This window comes from Macaca fascicularis, chromosome 16 (genome assembly GCF_037993035.2).
Source record: "Macaca fascicularis isolate 582-1 chromosome 16, T2T-MFA8v1.1".
NCBI classification, from domain to species: domain Eukaryota; kingdom Metazoa; phylum Chordata; class Mammalia; order Primates; family Cercopithecidae; genus Macaca; species Macaca fascicularis.
In genome coordinates this window covers 84,541,082-84,565,209 of record NC_088390.1, presented here as the reverse complement: position 1 = coordinate 84,565,209, position 24,128 = coordinate 84,541,082, and the positions used below count along the sequence as shown (strand labels likewise).

The 24,128-nt window shown below is 61.6% G+C and overlaps 2 protein-coding genes across 54 annotated transcripts in view; one reads left to right on the top strand and one right to left on the bottom strand.

Moving 5' to 3' along the window:
• The window catches only part of TMC8 (transmembrane channel like 8), a 13,248-nt gene extending 7,840 nt beyond the window's left edge, over positions 1-5,408 (bottom strand). For 11 of the 24 annotated variants that reach the window (XR_012426219.1, XR_012426226.1, XR_012426227.1 and 8 more), the window contains exons 1-9: positions 5,336-5,408; positions 4,468-4,918; positions 4,176-4,324; positions 3,726-3,875; positions 3,372-3,454; positions 2,699-2,835; positions 2,228-2,375; positions 1,496-1,666; positions 1,050-1,189 (exon numbers count right to left, since the gene is read on the bottom strand). Coding sequence is in view for 15 of the 24 variants with exons in the window: in XM_015438901.4 (XP_015294387.3) it covers positions 1,050-1,189; positions 1,496-1,666; positions 2,228-2,375; positions 2,699-2,835; positions 3,372-3,454; positions 3,726-3,875; positions 4,176-4,324; positions 4,468-4,616 (1,127 nt within the window). In the remaining 9 variants the exon portion in view is untranslated. Of the gene's footprint in view, positions 1-1,049; positions 1,190-1,495; positions 1,695-2,227; positions 2,376-2,698; positions 2,836-3,371; positions 3,455-3,725; positions 3,876-4,175; positions 4,325-4,467; positions 4,919-5,335 lie in introns of all 24 variants that reach the window. The other 13 variants (XR_012426222.1, XR_012426223.1, XR_012426224.1 and 10 more) reach the window with 3 other exon arrangements.
• Positions 3,812-24,128, top strand: TMC6 (transmembrane channel like 6). Of its 30 annotated transcripts, none has more exons than XR_012426228.1 (21): positions 7,767-7,863; positions 9,527-9,664; positions 9,801-9,925; positions 10,082-10,171; positions 10,545-10,703; positions 11,169-11,274; positions 11,447-11,543; positions 11,632-11,889; positions 12,233-12,423; positions 13,955-14,099; positions 14,980-15,135; positions 15,519-15,670; positions 15,851-16,030; positions 17,610-17,705; positions 17,953-18,028; positions 19,089-19,222; positions 19,380-19,556; positions 20,278-20,356; positions 21,610-21,704; positions 23,429-23,505; positions 23,838-24,128. XR_012426228.1 is itself a non-coding variant. In XM_074020688.1 (20 exons), exons 2-20 carry the CDS (start codon positions 9,609-9,611, stop codon positions 23,899-23,901), a joined length of 2,418 nt encoding a protein of 805 aa, XP_073876789.1. In that variant the 5' UTR covers positions 3,812-3,893; positions 9,527-9,608; the 3' UTR covers positions 23,902-24,128. The 30 variants fall into 30 exon arrangements, 16 of the variants coding, with proteins under 16 accessions (XP_073876789.1, XP_045231675.2, XP_005585174.3 ...); XR_006693196.2 differs by having other exon boundaries at positions 9,798-9,925; XM_074020688.1 differs by lacking the exons at positions 7,767-7,863; positions 21,610-21,704 and adding an exon at positions 3,812-3,893.

Here is a 24,128-nt window from a genome sequence, read left to right as displayed (position 1 = left end):
TTTGAATTTTTAGGTGTTTTTTTGAGACAGGGTCACACTCTGTCACCCAGGCTGGAGTGCAGTGGCGCACTCTACTGCAATGTCTCCCTCCCAGGTTCAAGTGATTCTCCTGCCTCAGCTTCCTGAGTAGCTGGGATTACAGGTGTGCGCCACCACACCTGGCTGATTTTTGTATTTTTAGTAGAGACAGGGCTTCACCATGTTGGCCAGGCTGGTCTCGAACTCCTGACCTCAGGTGATCCACCTGCCTTGGCCTCCCAAAGTGCTGGGATTACAGGTGTGAGCCACCATGCTGGGCCTCAAACAATAAAGTTTCAAAGCAAACCAAACACAACTGACTTTGAGGAAGCAGAGGGAAAAACAGGGCAAGTGATGGTTGAGGGTGGTGGGAGGGAGAGAAGCTGGTGGGAGCTCAGGTGGGCTTCACAGTAGAATTTCTGTGGCTGGGTGAAGGGTGGAGAAGTAGGGGGTCTAGACAGGACCTAAGTACTAAGGCAGAAGATGGCAGAGCCTGGTGGGGGGGTGGTCCCAGCTGCTCTGGCGGGAGGATCACTTGAGCCCAGGAGGCCGAGGGCTTGCTTTTGAACTTGCACCTGGTAGGCACGATGTGCTTGACTTTGGCTGGGTGCTTCACCCATGTGAACCTCAGTTTCCTCATCCCTCAAAGGGGGATGAGGATGGTCTGGACTTTATGGGTCACGTGAGAGTTGTCTAGGTAAGGGGAGTACACTCTCAGGGTGTAGAAGCTCTGCATGTCCCGTGTTGCTGGTTTTCCTGTGTGCAAAGCCCATTCCCAACACCCCTGGCCACAGTCCCTTGCTCCACTGAATGGCCAGAGCTTGGTCCAGACTGGCGACTTCCTTCAGAGGCGGGGGATTGGAAAGCCTTAGACCTGGGGCGATGAGGTCGTGTGCTGTGAGGTGTCTACCTGCCTTCCCTTGGGCCACTAGTGAACAGGGAAGCCTCTCAGCTGGGGACCCCAGGTGCCAGGTGACAAGCAAAACACAGCAGCAGGATGCAGACTTGTCCCCACCAAGGGTGGCACTCACCACATCAGGGTGAGGTTGACTTCTGTGTTGGGAGGGTAGTTCTCCAGCTGGACCAGGAATGTGAACAGCAGGGGACCCAGGAAGTTGACCAGGGCGATGACCCCAGGGGGCAGGTACTGGAGCAGCAGAAACAGGGACTCCTGCAGGAAAAGGCAGGTCAGGGGAGCCCGTGTGCTGGGGGGCCCCTGTCGGCTCTCTGCCCCCCATGGCCTCCTGAAGTGTAACTCTGGGGCAGGCCCAGAACAGGGAAGACTGTAAGCTATTCACTTTGGCAGTCTGGCAGTCGGTGGGAATATCCAGTGGGAGCCCGCCTGTCCTGGCCGTGACCTGTGGCCACGACCGATTGAACCTCTCTGAGCCTCGGTTTCCTCATCTGTAAAACGGGATCATCCCATCTCCCCCCCCGCAGTTCTGGCCAGGATTAAATGAATGCAGTTGCCTAGCACCTCCTTGTTGTCCTGTGAGTACTTGGTAGCCCAGAAGATGGCGCTGATGGCCCCAACCACCAGGAGCCCGATGAGTATGTTGACCCGCAGGTAGGAGAGCAGGTGGCAGGCCCTCTGGGCCCGCGTCTGCTGCTGCATCAGCTGGAAGCGACGGCCCTCCTCCAGCTCCACCTGCCAGGAAGTGTGGGGACAGGGGCAGCTGCAGGCGGGGTGGGCGTGGGAGGAAAGGGTGCAGGAAACGCTCTCACATGCCGTCACAACCGTTCACACTCACATACACGGTCACGAACTCTCACACTGTCACGTTCCCAGAGACACTCCGATTCACACATTCACAGGAGTGCTCACCATCACCCATTCAGTCACATGTGCCCTCACACGCACACACATTCACACGCCCTCTGTCACGCTCCCACAGGCTCCCACACATGCTCACACACACTGGGACAGTCGCACTTGCTTGCACACACCTGGAGCTCATGGATCTCACATTCACACACATCTGCAGCTCGTGGATCTCACGCACTCACTCGCACACACACCTGCAGCTCGTGGATCTCACACGCTCACATACACACCTGCAGCTCGTGGATCTCACGTACTCGCACACACCTGCAGCTCGTGGAGCTCATGCACTCGCTCGCACACACATCTGCAGCTTGTAGAGCTCACGTACTCGCTCACACACACACCTGCAGCTCGTGGATCTCACGCACTCGCTCGCACACACACCTTGAACTCGTTGCTGATCTCATGCTTCTTGATGATGGCCGCTTCCTGCACCCGGATGCAGAAGTCCCATGAGGAGAAGACCTTGGCGCTCAGAGGTGCCTGATAGCCCTGACCCAGCAGAGTCTTCTGCGGCAGCCCCTTCACCATCCTGCGGGGCAGGAGACCAGGGGCTGCTGGAGGAGGGGCACCTCTACCATCCAGCCTCAGCCTTGGCTCGGCTCTGGGCCTGTGGTGGGGAGGACGCCTGCAGCCCCAAGTGCAGGTCCTGGTGAGTGAGGAGTCGGGGTAGGGGTAGGGGGGCAGTGGCCCTGTTCCTAAGGTCTGTGGCCAGAGCCTGGGCTGAGGAAGCACCCAGGAGCCTGCTGTGCGGGGCCATGGGCGTTCCTGCCAGTGGGAGAGTACCCTGCCAAGGAAAGGGGGATCAGGGAAGATTCCCCCGGGAAGGGTTGAAGGCATGGGCTTCGCTCTCACCGCCGCAGAGTCCCACAGAAGCAGAGAAGCAGGCAGGCCAGCGGGCTGAGGAGGTAGGCCAGGCGGATGCTGTACGCCGAGCTGCTCTCAGGCCCCACTCGGTACGCACCGTAGAAGAGATAGGTGTTGGTGAAGGCCTGGGGACAGCGACGAAGATACCCGGCCCGGGTGAGCGCCAGGCTCAGCTCAAGTGCTTTCCATATATGATCTCGCTAGCCCCCGTACAATCCCCCCATCAGGTAGGGAGCGTCCCATCTTACAGAGGCCCACAGAGGTTCGGCAACTTGCCCAAGGTCACAGGGCTTTGAGAAATAGAGCCAGGACTGGAACCCAGGAGCCCCCATTGGTAACCAGTCGATGGCTTCCCAGGATGAGGGTGGGGAAGTGCTTCTCCCGGAGGCCGGGGCACTTTTCCCCTTTTGTCCCTGGCACCCCCTACACCAGCTGGGCTCCGAGGACCACGGGCATGTGTCCATGAGTCTATGTTGGGCACAGTGGCCTCAGCCTCTCTCTAACCCCACCACTGGCCAGGCTAGTCTGTCTAGGTAAGACCATCCCCTGAGGAGCCGAAATGTCCCTGGAGGAGTAGAGGTCCTCTTAGACTTGTGGCCCCTGAAGCCAGTTCCCTGGGTCTCCCAGACTCTGGACCATAGCCAGGACAGACCTCACTCACCCTGCCAGTTAAAACATGCCAAAGTTGATTGTGGAACCTCAAAACGCCAGGCTGGGACTGGCGGCTGCCAGGGCACTGGAGGGCTGTTGAGGAGGAAGGAGGTCAATAGAGAGGGATCCCCAAGGCATAGGTGAGGTTCTGCGGCTACTGCTCCCTAACCCCCAACCCTGGGGAGGCCTGAGCAGGGGGCTGAGGATGTGCCAGAGGTGTGCCCCACACAAGGCGCTGTCAGGGAGAGAGAGCCCCGGGGCCGGCACGGCAGGACCACGCCCAGGGTTGTCCCCACGCCCTGGGCCAGCCCCTCATGGCGCAAGTGGGCACTGGAGCACTTCCCCTGGTGGGTCGCTCACTCACTCGAGTTCAGGGCGGGGCCTGGGTCAGGGGGGCGGAGCCAGGCCAGGGGCAGCAGCACGAAGCTTGCGGTGAGCAGCAGGCTCAGCAGGTTGAGTAGCAGCAGGAAGCGGAGGAAGGTGAAGTAGGAACGGATTCCGGTGCCGAAGAGGCCTGCAGGGGGAGAGCAGGGTGGGTCAGGGAGGCTGGGGCCGGGCTGAGAGTCCAAGGGCGGACCCACCGGACGGGGTGGGTGCCCGCCCGAGTCCGGAGGTACTGCTGACAGTCACCTGGGGGCGCTGCGGGGCCTCGAGGTTTGCGGTGCCCGCGGGCGGAGGGGGTGGGAGGGGGGAGGGGCTGATTGGTCGGGGGACCCGGGCGAAGGCAGGTGGGATGATGCCACCCTCCTTTTTCCGATTTGGGCAGTGGGGCTCCAGAGAGGGCAAGGGGAGGCGCGGTTCGCGCGGGTCCTACCCCCGATCTCGTAGAGCGCCGCCTCCCAGAGCCCAAGGCCCCGGGCCAGCCTCTGCGCTGCCTCCCGCAGGCGCCTTTCCACCGTCTGCCGCCGGCGCTGCCACCTCTGCCAGCGCAAGGTCTGCACCCCCGCGGGCTCCCGCAGCTGCCTGGACGGGGGTGGTGACAGGGGCGCCCCTGAGTCACCCGCCCTGCCCACCTGGGCCAGGGAGACGGGGTGTTCCCACCCCATCCGACGGGGCAGCCTCGCAGCACCCCCCCACCCACCGTCCGGCGCCCGCGTGGCACCCACCAGATGAGGCGCTTGTCCATCATGGCATAGGGCAGCCCGCGCACGGGCGCCCCGGAGCAGCGCAGCCGCTCCATCTCTGCCTCCCACAGCTCCTCGGGCTCCGGAACCCCAGGGGCCCGCTCCGATGGCACCGATCGTGGCGGCAGCATCTCGGCAGGCGTGGGTGGAGGCTGGGGCGCCTGGCTGCTCGTGGGGGGGATATGAAGCCCCAGGTGGATGAGCCGCAAGGCCTTGGCCCTGACCTCTGTGTACTCTGGGCTGGGGGTGGGTCCGTCCTTCCCCTCTGCGCCGGCGTCGGGGCCTGGGTTCCTGCAGCCCTAGGGTCCACTTGCCCGGGTCTGAGCTGCCTCCGGGGCTCAGAAATGAGAGAGAATCCTCCTGGGGTTGAATTCGGGCCCAGTCCCGCTCCAACTCTCAGAGGGACACACAGCCACGGCCTCAGTCTCCCCATCTGTCAAGGGCATGGAAAGTCGAGACCGTCACAGGCAAAGCCAGGACCTGCTGCACCCCGCACCCATCTGTGCCTGTGCCCACCTTCACCCTGAGGATAGATAATTCCTGCTCTTCTCCACGTGCCAGTTTGCCCTTCGAGAAGAGCCTGTGTCCCAAACCCCACAGTTCCTGGGACTTGGCATCTGCCGCATCTGACTCTGGATGGCCGGGGACCCCTTTCTGTCTTCCTTCTAGTGGTCCAGCCTCCAGGCCTGGGTCTGCCCAGATACCCCGGGAGCCCCCGATGAGGACCTGTGGCTATAGCCCCAGCCATGGGGACAGGAGCAGGGACCCACTGCTGCCCTTGTAGGGCTCTAGCTGGCCCTCCACAGCCCCTCACCCTCTGCATTCTCCCTCCACTTAACATCCAGCTCACCTGGGGACCGAGGGACCGAGTCCCTGGAGGAGTCCCCTTCTCAGACAACTCCTGACAAGCCAGGCAGGGCAGTGAGGGAGCCCAGGGGAGGGGTCACGTGACAGGAACCCCAGCTTCCCTCTCCACTACCTCCCTCCTCCCCTCCCACCCCATGGTTTCCTCTGCTCTAAACTGAGGCCGAGCAGGCACTTCCTGTGGGCCCCTGAGATGCAGAGGTGAAGGTAACAGGCGTAGGCCACTTAGCCTCCCCGGGAGCTCTGTGCACGCTGGGTTGCAGGTGGCCCGCCCTTCCTCTCTGCACAGGAGTCAGGGCCTGGTCTCTTGAAGCCTTAGGGTCCACTGTCCCGGTCTGCCCCCTGGCTGCCTCTGGGGATGCCCAGCCTGTGACTGAGGCCCTCTCCGTTCAACCCCTTCCAGCCTGGAGAGGCAGGACCTGATCTCGAGGCCCGAGTTGGGAGCCTGACATGGGTGGGGATACGGACGGCGGGGTGCAGGGGCCAAACTCTTTATCTGCCTGCCACAGAGCCCCTGGAGGGTGTGATAATGACAGGATGGTTGGCTTCCCTGAACCTGGCTGCTGGGTTTCCAGATACTCTTGGTGTTACTGCTGGACTTCCCCCGTCATTGGTGCTATCATTTGCCAAGGCCCAGGCCTAGCACCTGGCCCATAGTTAGTGCTGAGGAATTGGCTCCATTCATGCTCTCCCAGGCTAGATATTTAAGACATAGTTTTGCCGCCGGGCGCGGTGGCTCAAGCCTGTAATCCCAGCACTTTGGGAGGCCGAGACGGGCGGATCACGAGGTCAGGAGATCGAGACCATCCTGGCTAACACAGTGAAACCCCGTCTCTACTAAAAAAAATACAAAAAAATAGCCGGGCGAGGTGGCGGGCGCCTGTAGTCCCAGCTACTCCGGAGGCTGAGGCAGGAGAATGGCGTGAACCCGGGAGGCGGGGCTTGCAGTGAGCTGAGATCCGGCCACTGCACTCCAGCCTGGGCGATAGCGCGAGACTCCCTCTCAAAAAAAAAAAAAAAAAAAAAAAAAAAAAAAAAAAAAAAAGACATAGTTTTGCCAATTCCCTATCCTCGGGCCCCTGGGAGGCCCACAGCCCTGACTCCCTGCTCCCTCTCCACCTGCTATAGGGCCCAGTCATCAACCCACTCAGGTTGAATGTTCATAGCTTTTTCTGCCTCTCTGCCCACCTCCTTCCTGGTTTCCAGACACCTTTCTGTGTGTCAGGCCCAAGCTGTGTGCTGGTGCTGGGCACACAGTGGGCTGGGGTAGGAGGGGGCACAGAACCACAAATGTACATGTCAATAGGAAGTGGCAGGTGCTCCACCAGGGTTCAATCTGGGGAGGCTCCCCAGAGGAGGTGGCATTCATGCAAATTCAGTGTGGGTATGCAGAGAGGGGGAAGCAGTGGGAGGAGAGGCAGGGGCTGGGCCTCCATGCTAGGGTGCCACTTGCCAAGAACCAGCTAGGGGTAGCCATCTGAGGACCACACTGGCAGCTGCAAAATGTCTGAAGCTTGGCCCCTGCCTGGTCCTCGCTTTTGCCTGCCTGCTTTCACCTGCAGCAGCGCCCTGTCCTGCCCTCCTGGGCTCCAGCTCACATTCACCCTGCCTGCTTCATGGCCTCTCCCCACCAGGAATGACCCTCCCTTCCAAATGGGCTTGGGGTTGGGGGTGCCATCTCAAAGCCAGTTTCCTCCATAGAGTTCCCAGGTGGACCACCAAGTCTCCTGCTTTGACTGGGGGCACCCAGATTAACCTCTCAGCCTCAGTTTCCTCATCTGTGAAATGGGAGAATATCAGTGTATACCTTCCTGGCTCATGGGAAATAACAGAAAACAGGGCAATGGGTACAGCACCTGGGGACAGTCAGGTAGGTGTCAGGGTGTCCTCCTTTTCATCACCTCCTCTCCACACAGCACACAGGAAGTGAGCCAGAACTCTTACTAGATAAACAATGCACTGCGCAGGTGTCAGTCGGGGCAGATAACCAGGCTCCCCCAGCGGAGGTCCGGGAGAGTCAGCAGGAGGCTTGCGGTGGGGAGGGGGTTGCCTAATTTGGCTGAGAGACTCTGTTCCTGGGGCTTTCAGCGGCATCTTACTTGGACGATCCCTAACCATGGGAAGCAGATGGGTCTGGAAGTACTGCCCCTTTTTGGAACTTGGGGAAACTGAGCCTCACAAAAATTGGGTACGTCAACCAGGGACTGGAATGAATCCAGACACTCGGCCGCCGTGGCCCAGCTCAGACCTCAGGAGGAGGGGTCGGAAGTTGACAGGGAGGAAGGCACAGTCACCGCGGGGCGCCCGGAGGGGGGCAGGGACGCCGCAGGCGGGGCCGGGTCACGTGATAACCGAGGCCCGCCCCCCCCCCCAACCCCGACGTGGGCCGGGAGGTGCGGCTACCCCCAGGCCCCGCCAGAGCTGCGACTGGCCCCGTCTCCCCCGGGGCCCTTTGCCACTCCCTCGGGAAGGAGAGCCGAGCCCTTAGTTCCCGGCGGCCCTTGCGGGGCACAGGTGAGCCCTGGCTGCGCGCGCGGCCCCCCCCCCCCCCCCGCCGGCGCCTCCCAGGTGAGCGGCCGCGATTCCGGTCCCGGGTCCTGCCAGCCCCGGCTGCTTCTCTCATGCGGGGACAGCGGACCCCCCCGAATTTCTTTCGGCCTCTGAGGCCACTTGGTAGCCGAGTTCCTTCCCCGGGTGCTCTCGGAGCTCCCAGGGCTTGACTCTGCGGCTCGGACAGAGCTGGGAGCGGCAGGGGCGCGGAGGATAGAGTGGGGGGCCAAATCTGCAGCCCCCACCCAGATCCCCCAGCCGAGGTCCGGGGCACGGGGAGGGGAGGGGCAGGGACGGGGAGGCCGGCTGGGCGGGTTCAGTGGCCCCCGAGTTGCAGCCGCCCTGGGCTCCGGGGCCAGGTTGAGGCTCTCACTGGGTAGCGGCTGCTCCCGGGGGCTCGCTGCCGGATGGGGTGGGGGTTCCTGGAAACGGGCGCCGCCCAGCCCTCCCCACCTGGCTCAGGGCTCAGGAATGGTGCGCCCGGAAACTCCGCTGGACTTGCCCGGGCCTCGGGGCGGGGTGCTGGGGTGCCGGGTCCCCTGAGCTTAGGCCTGTCTGGAGGAAGGGATTCCAGCTTTAGGGACTGGATGGGGCGTCCTCAAGTCCCTCCTTGGGCAGCTGTCCTGTGCTAGGCTGGGTGGGGGCCGCCTCGAACCCAGCTGTGTACTGGTTTTCCCACCTCTTTGCGCTTGCTGGAGGGAGGGGGTGGTGTGGGGTCTGGGCCCGAAGATGGCACCCCTGCAAGGAGCTGCTCTGTCGGGGCACCCGGGCTTTGCCTGTCCGAGGAATCGCCCGTCAACCCGGCCGACTTTGAGCCCTGAGTTCCTGAGAGAGGGCAGGAGCAGCCCATGGGAGAGGCCGGCAGGACTCCTGGTGGCTGGGAGCTGAGTCCTGGCTCCACTCCCATAGGGTGAATAGGCCCTGAGCCCAGGGCCCCAGGCAAGGCTGCTCTGGTTACAGTTGTGCTGGGTGATGGCAGAGCCAGGACAAAGGAGGCCTGTTGAGGTCCTGGCCACCCCTCCCCAGCTGGCCGCCCTGGGATGATGGAATGCAGGGGAGTGGGTCTTCTGAGAACATGAGGACCTTGGCGCCCTGATGGGGGTGGCCTGGAGAGACTGCTGTGTGGGGGAAGAGCCTCCTGTGCTGCTTTTGCCTCGGGCTGGGGGCGGTGAGGGCTCCAGCAGCTAATTTCCTCTAGAGGAAGTGCTTTGGGGTCATAGGGCAGACGCAGAGATGGCCTCCAGCCTGCCCTATCCTTTCTCTCCAAAAAGGAGGTGTCTCGTGCCAGAACCCTGGGAATGGAGGTCCTGAAAGGGGCTGTGTCTACAGGCACCCCACCTCTTCCCCATTTCCCGGGGACTGGCGACATTGAGGAAACAGATGGGGAACTGCAGACCCCACACCCTTCCTTCCTCTCTTCCCCTCTCCAGACACTGGAGGGGCCCCCATTCCATTCTGGCATGAGGCTTATTTGGTGCCTGACGACGTGTCTACCTGGGGTGGTAGGGGGGCAAACAGGACTGCCTGGGCTATGAGTGGCACCTCCCGTGGTTCCCTGGGGATGGCCGGTGTGGACCCCCACCAGGCATTGAAGGCCAGCCCTGGCTCTGTGCCCCTGTCTCATCAGATGGGCAGCAGGAGGCTTCGGAGGTGGCGCCCAGGCTCTGAGCTGCCCTAGGTCTGCAGACTAGCGGGCGTTGGCCAGAGACATGGCCCAGCCGCTGGCCTTCATCCTCGATGTCCCTGAGACCCCGGGGGACCAGGGGTAAGTGCTCTGGGGCTGGGGGCTGGAGGCTGGAATGTTCCACCCCTCACGGAGAGGTCACCTGAGCAGGGGCCGCTGGAAGGAGAGAGGCGGCTGTAGCCTGACTGCCCCCCCACCCCGCCAACCCCCTCAGCAGCCAGGAGCCCAGCCCCTACGATGAAAGCGAAGTGCACGACTCCTTCCACCAGCTCATCCAAGAACAGAGCCAGTGGGCGGCCCAGGAGGGGCTGGAGCTGCAGCAGAGGGAGCAGGAGGCCACAGGTAAGCCCAGGCCTGGATGCTGGGCAGTGTGGACCAATACTTGGGTGCCCCAGCCCCTCAGGATGGGTCTCCCAGCTCTGCAGGCCTGGGATGGGGTGGGAGACACTGTGACCAACAGCATCTCCAGGACCCGGGCGAGTCTGTCTTGCTTTGTAGGGAGTGGCCAGCAGACGCTCCGGCGGCCCGAGGGCACCCAGAGCACGGCCACACTCCGCATCCTGGCCAGCATGCCCAGCCGCACCATTGGTGAGTGGGGGCCCCGGCCCGAGTTGACCCCAGCCCCTGGGGCTGGGCTGGGCTTCCCGCCAGGTATCTCCCTGGGTAGCGGTTGCTCCCGTAGCTCAGAGCCAGGCCCAGGGCGGGCTCCTAGCCCACCCCATCTGTCGCTTGGAGGCCCAGCACAGCCCCATGTGGCCCTCTTTGGGTTCTAAAAATGACTCCAGAGTCGTCACGGGGTAAAAATAGGCTTTCGGAACGCAGTGGTGCCCGAAGTCTTTGTTGAAAGGATTTTCCTGGGTCCTGGGAAGGGATGAGGGACGGGGAGGCCTGTGGTGAGCCCTTCCTGGAGGGAGGGAGGCCGGGCCTTGCCTGGCCTGGCCCTGCCCAGCTGCCTCCGTAGGCCGCAGCCGAGGCGCCATCATCTCCCAGTACTACAGCCGCACCGTGCAGCTTCGGCGCAGGAGCAGCCGGCCCCTGCTCGGGAACTTCGTCCTCTCTGCCCGGCCCAGCCTCCGCCTGTACGACCTGGAGCTGGACCCCACAGCCCGGGAGGAGGAGGGTGAGTGGGCATCGGAGCCCCAGTCCCAGGCGGACACCGGCCTGAGGTGGGGTGCAGGAGGCCAGCGTGGCCGGGGTGGGGGGTGCTGGGGTGCCGCAGAGCCAGAGGTCCCTCTCCTATCCCTTAGCCGCTGCCTGAAGGCTCCCCCGTCCCTCTGCAGGGACCCACGGGGACAGGGAAGTGGGGGTCTTACCTCACAAGCGTCTTGGAGTGCTTGGCAGGTTGTGGCCCTGGGCCCCGAGTCGGGGACTGTAGGGGAATCAGGCCCCTCTGCTCTGTGAGCTCCCTGCTTGTCGCAGCGGCTGACTGAAGCAAACACATGGATTGGTGATTTAAGCTCAAATAAGGGCACCGAGGTGTCTCGGGACAGTGCCGCAGGGACGCACAGACTTGTCCAGGGTCCTTGCTGCAGGTGGCAGGGAGGGGCACTTGAGGATGGGCAGGACCTGCCTCTCCCTCTCGCAGAGAAGCAGAGCCTCCTGGTGAAGGAGCTCCAGAGCCTGGCGGTGGCACAGCGGGACCACATGCTCCGAGGGATGCCCTTAAGCCTGGCTGAGAAACGCAGCCTGCGGTGAGCAGCCCCGCCCCTGACCCCATCCCTGCTTCTGCACCCCCAGACCCACTTCCTCAGCTGGGCTGGGTGGTGGGGGAGAAGGGGCTAAGCCGGTGGGTGACTGGTCTCCAGGAAGGAGAGAGTCAGGCCCCTCATTGGTCCAGGCACTTATGGCTGCCTCTGTCCCCAGAGAGAAGAGCAGGACCCCGAGGGGGAAGTGGAGGGGCCAGCAGGGCAGCGGCGGGGTCTGCTCCTGCTGTGGCCGGCTCAGATATGCCTGCGTGCTGGTAGGGGCCCCTGGTCTGCCCTGGGGCTGGGGCGGCCTCAGTGCCTCCAACGGCCTCACCCTCACGGCCTCTCCGCCTGTGCCCGCAGGCCTTGCACAGCCTGGGGCTGGCGCTGCTCTCCGGCCTGCAGGCCCTGACGCCATGGCGCTATGCCCTGAAGCGCATCGGGGGCCAGTTCGGCTCCAGCGTGCTCTCCTACTTCCTCTTCCTCAAGACCCTGCTGGCTTTCAACGCCCTCCTGCAGCTGCTGCTGGTGGCCTTCATCGTGGGCCCGCAGGTCGCCTTCCCGCCTGCCCTGCCGGGCCCTGCCCCCATCTGCACAGGCCTGGAGCTCCTCACAGGCGCGGTGAGGAAGCCCTAGGACTGGGGTACAGGGGGGTGCCTGTCTTTTGCTGCCCTGGCACCGTGTCCCCTTCTTGTCCCAGCTTCCCTGGGCCCCCAACCCTTGGCCTGCTGTGACTCCAGGTGGCCACAGCCAGCTCCCCGCCTCCCCCTCAATGCCCCTTGATGCCCATCGTGCTGGGGTTCCCATGGGGCTGGGAGACCCAAGATTGCTGTGGCCATGGGCCCTCCCTGTTTCCCTCTCGGCCCCTGCCTGGCTGCCTCCTGCTCTGCCTCTGTGGTTGTCAGGCCTGAGGGTGGGGTGCGGGATGGGGAGAACCCTGACTCGCTGGCTCTCCCTGTGGCAGGGTTGCTTCACCCACACCGTCATGTTCTACGGCCACTACAGTAATGCCACGCTGAACCAGCCGTGTGGCAGCCCCCTGGACGGCAGCCAGTGCACACCCAGGGCGGGCGGCCTGCCCTACAACATGCCCCTGGCCTACCTCTACACTGTGGGCGCAGGCTTCTTCATCACCTGCATCACCCTGGTGTACAGGTAACGTCTCTATCTCATGACCTGGGCTCCGAGCTCCACCCATCCATCCATTCATCCTTTCGTCCATTCGTTGATTCTTCCCTCTTTCCTTTCTTCCTTCTATCCATCTACCTGTCTGCTTTCATCTACTCACCTATCCGACTATCCACCCATCCACCCATTCATCCATCCACCCACCCATCCACCCACTCACGCACTCAATTCACCCACCCATTCATCCGTTCACCTACCTATCCACCCATTCACCAACCTATCCACCCATTCACCAACCTATCCACCCATTCACCAACCTATCCACCCATTCACCAACCTATTCACCCATTCACCCATCCACCCACTCCTCCATCCACCCACCCATCCACCCATTCATCCACCCACTCACCCACTCAATTCACCCACCCATTCATCCATTCACCTATCTATCCACCCATTCACCAACCTATCCATCCATTCACCCATTCACCCATCCACCCATCCACCCACTCATCCATCCACCCATTCATCCATCCACCCACCCATCCACCCACTCACCCACTCAATTCACCCACCCATTCATCCATCCACCCACCCACCCATTCATCCATCCACCCACCCATCCACCCATTCATCCGTTCACCTACCTATCCACCCATTCACCAACCTATCCACCCATTCACCCATCCACCCACTCACCCACTCATCCATCTACCCACCCATTCACCCATCCACCCACCCATCCATCCACCCATCCACCGACCCATCCATCCACCCACCCACCGATCCACCCATTCATCCATTCACACACCTATGCATCCATTCCCCTGTCCATCCACTTATTCATCCATCTACTCACCCATCCACCCATTCATCCATTCATCCACCCATCTACCCACACATCTACTTATCTACCCACCCATTCATCCACCCATCTACCCACACATTTATTCACCCACCCACCCACCCACCCATGCATCTACATATTGCACAAACATTCTCTGTGCTCAGCTCAGGGCAGGATGGTAAATGTCCTAGCGGGGTTTGCTGTCTCTGGGAGAAGATGAACCACTGAATGGTCTGGGACAATCCAGGAGGCTTAGCGGTGTTTTCCCGGTGTTATGGGAGCACTGGGGAAGGAGTCAGGCTGCTTCCCAGGGGAGGCGGCACTTGTCCTGAGAGGGGAAGGTTAGATAAGAGTGGGGATTCATAAGGAAGCAGGGAAGATGTTTTGGTCATTGGGACCAGCAGTGCAAAGGCCCTGAGGTGAGCCCAGCATCATCTGGTCCGTGTCTCGCCGGGAGGCCACCAGCCAAGTCAGTGGTGAACGCAGCCCTGCCCCTCTTCTAGGCAGATGTGGCTGGTGGGTGCTATGTTGGATGAGGCTGGTGTAGAGGGCTGGTGGCAGGGCAGGGGCATGGCAGGAGGCCCAGCCAGGCCCCAGATGGCTCCTGAGTGGGTGGTGGGGTCTGGCTGCCAAGAGCATCCGGTCTGCCTTCTCCCCTTGGCCTCTGCCCCTTAGCTTGTCGGTTCCATGTCCGTGTCTGCTTCTCCCCAGCATGGCTCACTCTTTCGGGGAGAGCTACCGGGTGGGGAGCACCTCTGGCATCCACGCCATCACCGTCTTCTGCTCCTGGGACTACAAGGTGACGCAGAAGCGGGCCTCCCGCCTCCAGCAGGACAACATCCGCACCCGGCTGAAGGTGAGTGGCCCTGGAGCACCAAGCTGACCTGCCCAGTTCCCTGCAGGCCTGGCCCTGGCTCTGCTTAGGACCACGTGGCCAGAACCGTGGTCTACAGGGAGGGGCCGTCTGTCCGTGAGCTGAACTCGGGGTGCTGGGCAGGTGTGGTCTGCTTGCGGCGATGGGGCAGCCCCTGAGTTTTCGCCGGTGCACACCCTTCAGTTAGGGGCTGCCTCTGTTGTCTGCTAGCGGGTAGTAGCACCATGGCCTAGTGAGCACCCGGGAGCCTGTTCTGAGGCCTCAGGCCCCAGCTGACACATGCTCCCTGGCTGGCGTTAGCTTGGTGGCCACACAAGCCCAGTGGGTGAGGACTGTCATTTTTTTCTGTGGCTCAGTGAGGAGACTGAGGCATAGAGGCCAAGGCCCTTGCAGAGGTTGCGGGGCCAGGAGGCTGCAGAGCTGGGCCTCGCGGAACATTCTCTGCCTTTCTGGGGTTCCGTGCTTCAAGGAACTCAGAGCTGTGACCTGTCATGAGCCATTTCATGGGGGGCTTCTGGTCACTGGGGGCCACCCACATCCACAGGGAACAGGAAAGGACCTCTGAGCAAGGCCCCAGCCCCAGCGGGCAGGGCTGGGGAAGCAGCTAGAGAGGGGTTGAGGCAGGCCTCGGAAGTGAATGCCGGCCCAGGCACAGGGACCTCTCGGCAGGGGACTGGGTCCTCTCTGTCTGGAGGGAGGGCCCTCAGCAGATGAAAAGGCAGGTGGGGCATGGGGGACTGACCCTCTGTCCTGGTTCAAGCCTCCTGGTGTGTCTCGTGTGTTGTGTGCCTTGTGCTGTATCTGCACATCTGCACGTGTCCGTGCTCTGGTGTGGGTGACGGGGACATGGTGCCGCCTGCAGGAGCTACTGGCTGAGTGGCAGCTGCGGCAGAGCCCCAGGAGCGTGTGCGGGAGGCTGCGGCAGGCGGCCGCGCTGGGGCTTGCATGGCTGCTGTGTTTGGGGACCGCGCTGGGCTGCGCTGTGGCCATCCACGTCTTCTCAGAGTTCTTGATCCAGGTGCGGGGATGGGGGGAGCCTGGCCCTTGCTTGGAACGTGTCCCCAGCGACTCTGGGCACCTGCCCCCTGGGGAGGCAGCCTTGCCTCCCCTCCTCCACCCAGCCAGCCCAGGGTGCCATGTACGGTGTGCCCTGTGCTGGGGCTCCCTCCCAGCCCCACTTCTCGCCCCTTTTCCTATCTCACGGCTTTTTTTTTTCGGTTTCTGGTTTCTTTTCCACTACCCGTGCCCCTCCCCGCTTCCTGTGTGGTTTGAACTTGAGGCCTGGGGAGGGCCAGATCTTGGAGGAGGGAGGTGCTGCCTGCCAGTTCTGCCCTGGGCCCCTCCCTGTAGCTGCCCCCTCCCACCATGAATGGGGGGCTTCCGTGACACCAATCCCTGCAGAGTCCGGAGGCTGCTGGCCAGGAGGCTGCGCTGCTGGTCCTGCCCCTGGTGGTTGGCCTTCTCAACCTGGGGGCCCCCTACCTGTGCCGTGTTCTGGCCGCCCTGGAGCCGCATGACTCCCCGGTACTGGAGGTGTACGTGGCCATCTGCAGGTGTGTGGCCGCCCATGGAAACATCATTTGGTGCTGGAGCTGATCCTGGTTGTTTAGCTCTGGGTGTATCCAAGCCTACTTAGGAAGAGGCCGGTGTGGCTGAGCCCCTGGTGGGGGCCCTGGGGTGCATCTTCTGTCCCCTGCACCCGCCCCTCAGTCTCTGCACCCTGCCCTCTGCAGGAACCTCATCCTCAAGCTGGCCATCCTGGGGACACTGTGCTACCACTGGCTGGGCCGCAGGGTGGCTGTCCTGCAGGGTCAGTGCTGGGAGGACTTTGTGGGCCAGGAGCTGTACCGGTTTCTGGTGATGGACTTCGTCCTCATGCTTCTGGACACGCTTTTTGGGGAACTGGTGTGGAGGTGAGGAGGCCCTGGGTGGGCTGGGTGGGCTGGGTGGGGAGAGTTCTCCCCTTAGTGGCCGGTACGCGTGGCTGGGAGGTTCTCAGGCCTGGACCTTTCATTTTTTTTTTTTTTTTTTTTTTTTTTCTTGAGACGGAGTCTCGCGCTGTCACCCAGGCTGGAGTGCAGTGGCCGGATCTCAGCTCACTGCAAGCTCTGCCTCCCGGGTTCACGCCATTCTCCTGCCTCAGCCTCCCGAGTAGCTGGGACTACAGGCGTCCGCCACCTCGGCCGGCTAGTTTTTTTTTGTATTTTTTAGTAGAGACGGGGTTTCACCGTGTTAACCAGGATGGTCTCGATCTCCTGACCTCGTGATCCGCCCGTCTCGGCCTCCCAAAGTGCTGGGATTACAGGCTTGAGCCACCGCGCCCAGGCCTGGACCTTTCACATCAGGGCCCTGTGTCTCCACCCTTCAGAGGAAGACTCTGGAAATAGAACCCAACTCATGTTTAGATTGGGAAGGAAAACAGGTTTCAAAGGGACATGTATGGCCAGACGTGGTGGCTCATGCCTGTAATCCCAGCACTTTGGGAGGGTGAGGTGGGTGGATCACCTGAGGTCAGGAATTTGAGACCAGCCTGGCCAACATGGCAAAACCCCGTCTCTACTAAAAACACGAAAATTAGCCAGGTGTCAGGGCACACACCAGTAGTCATAGCTACTCGGGAGGCTGAGGCATGAGAATCGCTTGAACCCGGGAAGCGGAGGTTGCAGTGAGCTGAGATTGCGCCTCTGCACTCCAGCCTGGGCGACAGAGCAAGACTGTGTCATAAAAAAAAAAAAGCGACATGTGTATGACACAACCTCAGTCTAGGATACAAAGGAAAAACAGGCAGCAGGGAATGGACAGCGGAGGAAGATTTAAAAAATGTCCCAGGTATCCTGCTGCGGGTTCTGGTACTTCAGCTGAGTTTTCCTCTTGGTGTTTTCTTCGAGAATACGTGAATTTAACAATAACAACAAGATTTAAAAAATCAGTAGGAGAGCTGGTGTGGTGACTCACACCTGTAATCCCAGCACTTTGGGAGGCTGAGGTGGGAGGATCACTTAAGCCCAGGAGTTGGGGACCAGCCTGGGCAACAGAGTGAGACCTCGTCTCTAAAAAAATAAAAATAAAAATAAATAAAAATTAGCTAGGCATGGTGGTGTGTGCCTGGAGTCCCAACTACTCACGAGGCTGAGGTGGGAGGATCGCTTGATCCCAGAAGGTCAAGGCTGCAGTGAGCCACGATTGTGCCACTGCACTCCAGCCTGGACAACAGAGCCAGACCCTGTTTCAAAAAAGAAAAAATCATTTGGTGCTGGAGCTGATACTGCTTGTTTAACTCTGGGTATATCTGAACCTACTTTGGAAGAGGCCGGTGTGACCAAGCCCTGGGTGGGGGCCCCAGGCTGGTGGCTGTCTGTCCTTGGCATTATCTGTGGAAGGGCCAGGATGTCACCTGGCTGGGGGGTGGGTGCCTCTGGGTGTGGGGACTCGGGCCGGCCTCCCTGGGCGTGGCTTTCCCGTCTAACTCTCTGGGGTCGTCCTCGGAGGCAGGATTATCTCCGAGAAGAAGCTGAAGAGGAGGCGGAAGCCGGAGTTTGACATCGCCCGGAATGTCCTGGAGCTGATTTACGGGCAGACTCTGACCTGGTGAGGGTCCTCTGCTTGCCTCCTGCTGTCTGGCCCCTCGGTCAGTGCCCCTTTCCCCCTGGGGTTCCTGCACCTGCCTCCCACTGGGGGCACAGCCGGGCCCAGCCGTGGACCCTGGAGCGATGCAGGCCCTGACCAGGACCTAGTTTTGGCCATTCTCACATGCCCTGCCCGTGGTCTGGAACCAGCCTGGTCTTAGGGAGGGGGAGGGCACCGGAGCAGCCCCTGAACTGCCACCCTTCCCCAGGCTGGGGGTGCTCTTCTCACCTCTCCTCCCCGCCGTGCAGATCATCAAGCTGCTGCTCGTCTTCTACGTCAAGAAGGTGAGGCTGCCAAGGCCTGGGGAGGGCTGGGCTGGCAGGGCGGCCTGGCAGTGGGGGCAGAACTCAGCTGGGCAGCGCCTGGGACACTGGAACCCTCCCCACCGGAGTGGAGTAGGGCTGCCCTGGCCTGTCCCTCAGCCCAAGGGACGGCTGACCCCTCCCGGCATCACTGTCTTTGGCAGGCCGGGAAGCATCGCTGGGTTCAGAGGTCATCACCAGGTGCCTGTGTGCACTTGGCCAGGGGTAGCGCCAGGGCTCTGGGAGACACTAAGCCTGGGGACCGCTGGGTCCCTGGAAAAGTGACCCTGGTCCTCTGTCCGCAACTAGGTCATGCCCAGTGGCTGAGAACTGGGACCTCCCTTCCCATCCTGGCTCCTGTCTTTATTTTATTTTATTTATTTTATATTTTATTTTATTTTATGTTTGAGACAGAGTCTCACTTTGTTGCCCAGGCTGGAGTGCAGTGGTACGATCTCGGCTCACTGCAAGCTCCGTCTCCTGGGTTCACGCCATTCTCCCGCCTCAGCCTCCCAAGTAGCTGGGACTACAGGTGCCCACCACCACATCCGGCTAATTTTTTTGTATTTTTAGTAGAGACGGGGTTTCACTGTGTTAGCCAGGATGGTCTCGATCTCCTGACCTCGTGATCCGCCCACCTCAGCCTCCCAAAGTGCTGGGATTACAGGCGTGAGCTAGGATTACACTGCGCCCGGCCATCCTGGCTCCTGTCTTGTCTGGCCTGCTGTTTCCTCATCCATGCAATGGGGACCATGTTCCTGTGGGGACTGAGGGAGGTGGCGTGTACAGTGTTGTGTGCAGAGCCTGGCATGGCAGCGACCTTCAGCGGATGGAGGTGCTGTTGGCATCACCCCTTTGCGTGTGAGTGACCTGCAGGCCTCTGTCCTCCTCTGTAAATGAGTAGGCTGCAGGGAGCGGGGTCCCGTCCTGGGCCCTGCTTGCATGCACAGCTCTGGTCGCCCTTCCCTCTTGAGCTCCCCCAGGCCTTGGAGGGGTGCTGAGGGGTAGCAGGACGGTGGCAGAGCATAGCCTTTCCCCGCAGACCAGCCTTCTGGCCAACTGCCAGGCGCCGCGCCGGCCCTGGCTGGCCTCGCACATGAGCACGATCTTCCTCACGCTGCTCTGCTTCCCCGCCTTCCTGGGCGCTGCCATCTTCCTCTGCTACGCAGTCTGGCAGTGAGTAGGGGCGGGTGGAGGGGACCCTTCTGTGTCATCCTGGGTTCGGTAGTGGTGCCTGGGGGGCCCGAGACTTAGGGGTGAAGAGGACGGGCTGGGAGGGAGCCGGGTGGGCTGTTGCCCGGGCTGGGGGGTTCCTGGTCGGCCTCTTCCCCAGGGTGAAGCCCTCGAGCACCTGTGGCCCCTTCCGGACCCTGGACAGCATGTACGAGGCCGGCAGGGTGTGGGTGCGCTACCTGGAGGCGGCGGGCCCCAGGGTCTCCTGGCTGCCCTGGGTGCACCGGTACCTGGTGGAAAACACCTTCTTCGTCTTCCTGGTGTCGGCCCTGCTGCTGTGAGTCCCGCGGGCGGGGGGGGGGGGGGCGGCCCTGCTGCTGTGAGTCCCGCGGGCGGGGGCGGCCCTGCTGCTGTGAGTCCCGCGGGCGGGGGGCGGCCCTGCTGCTGTGAGTCCCGCGGGCGGGGGGGCGGCCCTGCTGCTGTGAGTCCCCTGGGCGGGGGGGGCGGCCCTGCTACTGTGAGTCCCGCGGGCGGGGGGCGGCCCTGCTGCTGTGAGTCCCCTGGGCGGGGGGCGGCCCTGCTGCTGTGAGTCCCGCGGGCGGTGGGGGGGGGGCGGCCCTGCTGCTGTGAGTCCCGCGGGCGGGGGGGGGCGGCCCTGCTGCTGTGAGTCCCCTGGGCGGGGGGGGCGGCCCTGCTACTGTGAGTCCCGCGGGCGGGGGGGGCGGCCCTGCTGCTGTGAGTCCCGCGGGCGGGGGGGGCGGCCCTGCTACTGTGAGTCCCGCGGGCGGGGGCGGCCCTGGTGCTGTGAGTCCCGCGGGCGGGGGGGGCGGCCCTGCTACTGTGAGTCCCGCGGGCGGGGGCGGCCCTGGTGCTGTGAGTCCCGCGGGCGGGGGCGGCCCTGGTGCTGTGAGTCCCGCGGGCGGGGGTGGGGGGCGGCCCTGCTGCTGTGAGTCCCGCGGGGGGGGGCGGGGGGCGGCCCTGCTGCTGTGAGTCCCGCGGGCGGGGGCGGCCCTGGGGAGACAGCCCTCACTCCCTGCCTGACAGCCCCTCTCCCACAGGGCCGTGATCTACCTCAACATCCAGGTGGTGCGGGGCCAGCGGAGGGTCATCTGCCTGCTCAAGGAGCAGATCAGCAACGTGAGTGCCCGACCTGGGCTGCCCTCAGTCCCCGTCTTGATCGCCCGGGGGTGACGCTCCCCTCCACCCCCCTGTACATCCTCTCCTGTGGGCCTTGGCTGGTGAAAGGGTTTGTTTGCCAGACAAGTGACCCTGATCAATATGTGCACTTCAGATCAAGTGACGAAGCAGCTGTGAGACGGAGCCAGGCTCCTGATCCCCAGGGACCCGCAGGGCCCCACTGGGACCGGGACTCCGGCGGGTGGGGTTGGTTTCAGCCCCCGGGGGGTGGCCCCGCTGAGGGCTCAGACAGTCTCTGTGAGGATTTCTGAGATCCCAGAAATGGCTTTTGGGTCCCTATGGACTCTTTACTCATTTTACAAATAGGGGGAGTAAGGTTGAGGGACAGTCAGTACTTAAAACTTTTTCTTTCTTTTTTTTTGGAGACAGAGTCTTACTCTGTGGCCCAGGCTGGAGTGCAGTGGCGCGATCTCGGCTCACTGCTGCAAGCTCTGCCTCCTGGGCTCAAGCGTTTCTCCTGCCTCAGCCTCCCAAGTAGCTGGGACTACAGGCACCTGCTTCCACACCCAGCTAATTTTTTGTAATTTTAGTAGAGATGGGGTTTCACTGTGTTGCCCAGGCTGGTCTCCAGCTCCTGAGGCAGTCCGCCCACCTCAGCCTCCCAAAGTGCTAGGATTACAGGTGTGAGCCACCACACCTAGCCAAAACATTTTTATGAAGAAAACAATGTTTGGCTGGGTACAGTGGCTCACGCCTATAGTCCCAACACTTTGGGAGGCCAAGTTGGGAGGATGGCTGGTGCCCAGGAGCTCGAGACCAGCCTGGGCAACAGAGCTAAACCTCATCTCTGCAAAAATTTTAAAAGTTAGCTGAGCATGGTGGCGTGCACCTGTGGTCCCAGCTACTTGGGAGGCTGAGGCAAGAGATCGCTTGAGCCCGGGTTGAGGCTGCAGTGAGCTATGACTGTGCCACTGCACTCCAGCCTGGGGGACAGAGTGAGGTGATGAGGCCCTCATGCTGTGGCATGGGAGTGAGCTGCGGAAGGGGATCAGCCCCCATGCCCCACGGGCAGCCCCCGGGAGGAGTGTGTGCCCGGCAGCTGGCCCCCATGCCCACTTCCTCCGCCCAGGGGACCTTCTTGCCCACTGTGCAGCCACCAAGTTAGAGACAAGGCACTTTTCCCCCTGGGCCACCCAGCCTGGCCTCTCCCCTGGGGAACAGCCCCCGCGAAGCAGGTCTTGTGTCTTTTCCAGGCTTGCATCCTGCTGCTGGGCTCTGCCCTCCCCCCAGGGTTCCCCGTCCCCTCCCATTGCGGTTTGTCCTCCTGCAGGTTTTTACTCTGGGGCTGGTGAGTGCCAGTGTCCTTAGGCGTGCTCCACACCAGGGCTAGGGGGGTGCTTGTCGGGATCAGCGGCTTGTGTCTGCCAAGGCGAGGGCATGGTGGGGCGCAGCCCGTGGGCCTCAGCAGCCATGTGACCCTGCTGCTGGATAGTTGGTGCCAGGAGCCAGAGCTCCAGGCAGCTCGTCCCAGCTCGTCCCAAGCGCTCATGGGATGGCTCCCACGTTGCTTGGGTTGTAAACACTGCAGTACACACTGTCCCATCTCCTGCCTTTCCCGTTTCACCACACAGAGCTGAAAGCTGGGCATCTTGGCTTCGGTGGTTGTCTGGCCATAGATACTGGAAGTGGGAAGTGGCTCCTGCCCTACTGGGTGGCATTTCAGAGCCCCCAGGGGCCAGGTGGGTCCGGGTGGGGAATGCAGAGTGGTGCTGGGAGAATCCCAGCTCTACCCACTGTTGCTCTGGGATGGGAAGGACCTTTCTCCAGGGGGATGCTGGCTGTAGTGTCTACCCAAGGCGGAGCTCTGACCCCAGGCTTTGGGGCCGTCGGCCTGAGCTTTCCCCGAGCAGGTTGGCGTGGCTCAAGCACACGGCCCCTCCACACTCATCAGCAACTCGATAGAAGCAACTTAGTTTGTTGCATAAGGGCCCATGGTCTCTTCTTAAAGGTATTCTAAGTGACCCTCCTAGGCTGAGCCAGGTTGCCAGGTGCCCAGAGCCAATCCGTGTGGCTCTTGACAGAACTCCTGTTCTCTTTGTGAAGGTTCCCGGCAGGGAATCCGGGTCTGACCCAAGCACCGATGCTCGGTTTCTGTGCACCAGGTCCTTTGCTAAGTGCCCCCTCTGCTTGTCACATTTCATTGTCGAAAGAACCCTGGGTCAGTCCAGTACTGGCCCCAAAGATGTCCCCGTCCTAAGACTGTGTGGAGCCTGCGAAAATGTTGTGTGGCTGGGGGAAGTAAGGTTGTGAAGGTAGCTGGCTTGGTATAGGAGATGGCCCTGGATTATCATGGTGACCCAGCATGATCTCAGGGTCCTTCGAGGTGAAAAACGGAGGCTGGAGTGTCAGGGTCAGCGTGGCGCCACGTGAGCGGAACTTGAGCGGCCACTGCTGGCTTTGAAGTGGAGGAAAGGGCTGAGAGCCAAGGAGTCCAGGGACCTCTAGAAGCTGGAAAAGACGAGGAAGGGGACTCTCCCCCGAAGCCTCCAGGAGGAGCATAGCCTTGATGATGCTTGATTGGAGCTCAGTGAGACTCATTTTAGACTTCTCACCTCCAGAACTGAAAGTTGAGAAACTGGCGGTGTTTAAGCCACGAAGTTGACAGCTCGTTACAGCGGCAGCAGGAGACTCACGTAAACCCTGTGCCTTGTGTTATTATCCCCCTTTCCAGATGCTGCCACTGAGGTCAGAGAGTTAGTAACCCAAGGCAGAGCCAGTAAGTGGCAGGGCCGGTTTTACATTGAGTCAGGCCGGCTCTGGGCTGCTGATTATATTTCCCTTTTTATTTTGGCCACTAGGAAGCTTAGATCTACACATATGCCCACTTCCTGGCTCTTGGTTTTTCCTTGTCCTTGTTTGGTGGCCCTTTCACCTTTTACTTTTTCTTTTACCTTTTTGCTGCTTGTGATGTTGAATGCACTTCGTGAGTTTTCTCTCAAATGCACTTGGGAACAGGCTGGCTCTGGATGGGCTGATGGATGACTTCTCCCCTTTGTGTTCTGGCTTTTCTAGGAGGGGGAAGACAAAATCTTCTTAATCAACAAGCTTCACTCCATCTACGAGAGGAAGGAGAGGGAGGAGAGGAGCAGGTGAGGGTCTGTGGAGGGAGTGGGGACATTGAGCCCGGGGGGGAGAGGGTCCAGGGCTGGACAGTGGGGCTGCCACTGGGGCTACACCACGACATTGCTGACACTTGATCGCTTTTGACCTACAAATATCCCCACCCCGGCGCTCACCTTCACTCTCTAGAGCCTTCTCTGGCCTCCGGAGCCTGACCATTTTGACAGGGACTTAAAATACATCTCAGGAGAAAGGCTGTGGGGCGCCTGGCCAGTCCCTCGCCGGGCCCTGGCTGTGCCCAGCCAGGTTGCAGGGATGTTGATGTTGACGGGGTCCCGTCAGTGACGTCTCTTTCTGGCAGGGTTGGGACAACCGAGGAGACTGCAGCACCCCCCACCCTGCTCACAGATGAACGGGATGACTAGGGGGACAGCGATGGGCCTCACGGGCCCGCCCAGCACCCTGAGACCACACTGGTGCCTCCCAGTGACCCTGCTGGGACATCAGGACAAAGAAGATACTGTCTCGCCTCTCGAAAGCCGCAGCTGCGCCTGGGCTGGAGCCAGAGGGTGGGTGAATCCGGCTTGGGCATCCACAGTGAACTCTGCCCTGCCTGGGACTCTGTTTCTTCTGATTAAAGGGGTTTTGCAGA

What these genes read in the sequence shown, in the direction of transcription:
- TMC6 (XM_045375740.2), top strand. Translation starts at nt 9,609, where the DNA reads ATGGCCCAGCCGCTGGCCTTCATCCTCGATGTCCCTGAGACCCCGGGG. An exon ending in TCAGATATGCCTGCGTGCTG is followed by an intron (nt 11,544 to 11,631) that starts GTAGGGGCCCCT and finishes CTGTGCCCGCAG; the next exon opens with GCCTTGCACAGCCTGGGGCT. An exon ending in TTTGGGGAACTGGTGTGGAG is followed by an intron (nt 16,031 to 17,609) that starts GTGAGGAGGCCC and finishes CCTCGGAGGCAG; the next exon opens with GATTATCTCCGAGAAGAAGC.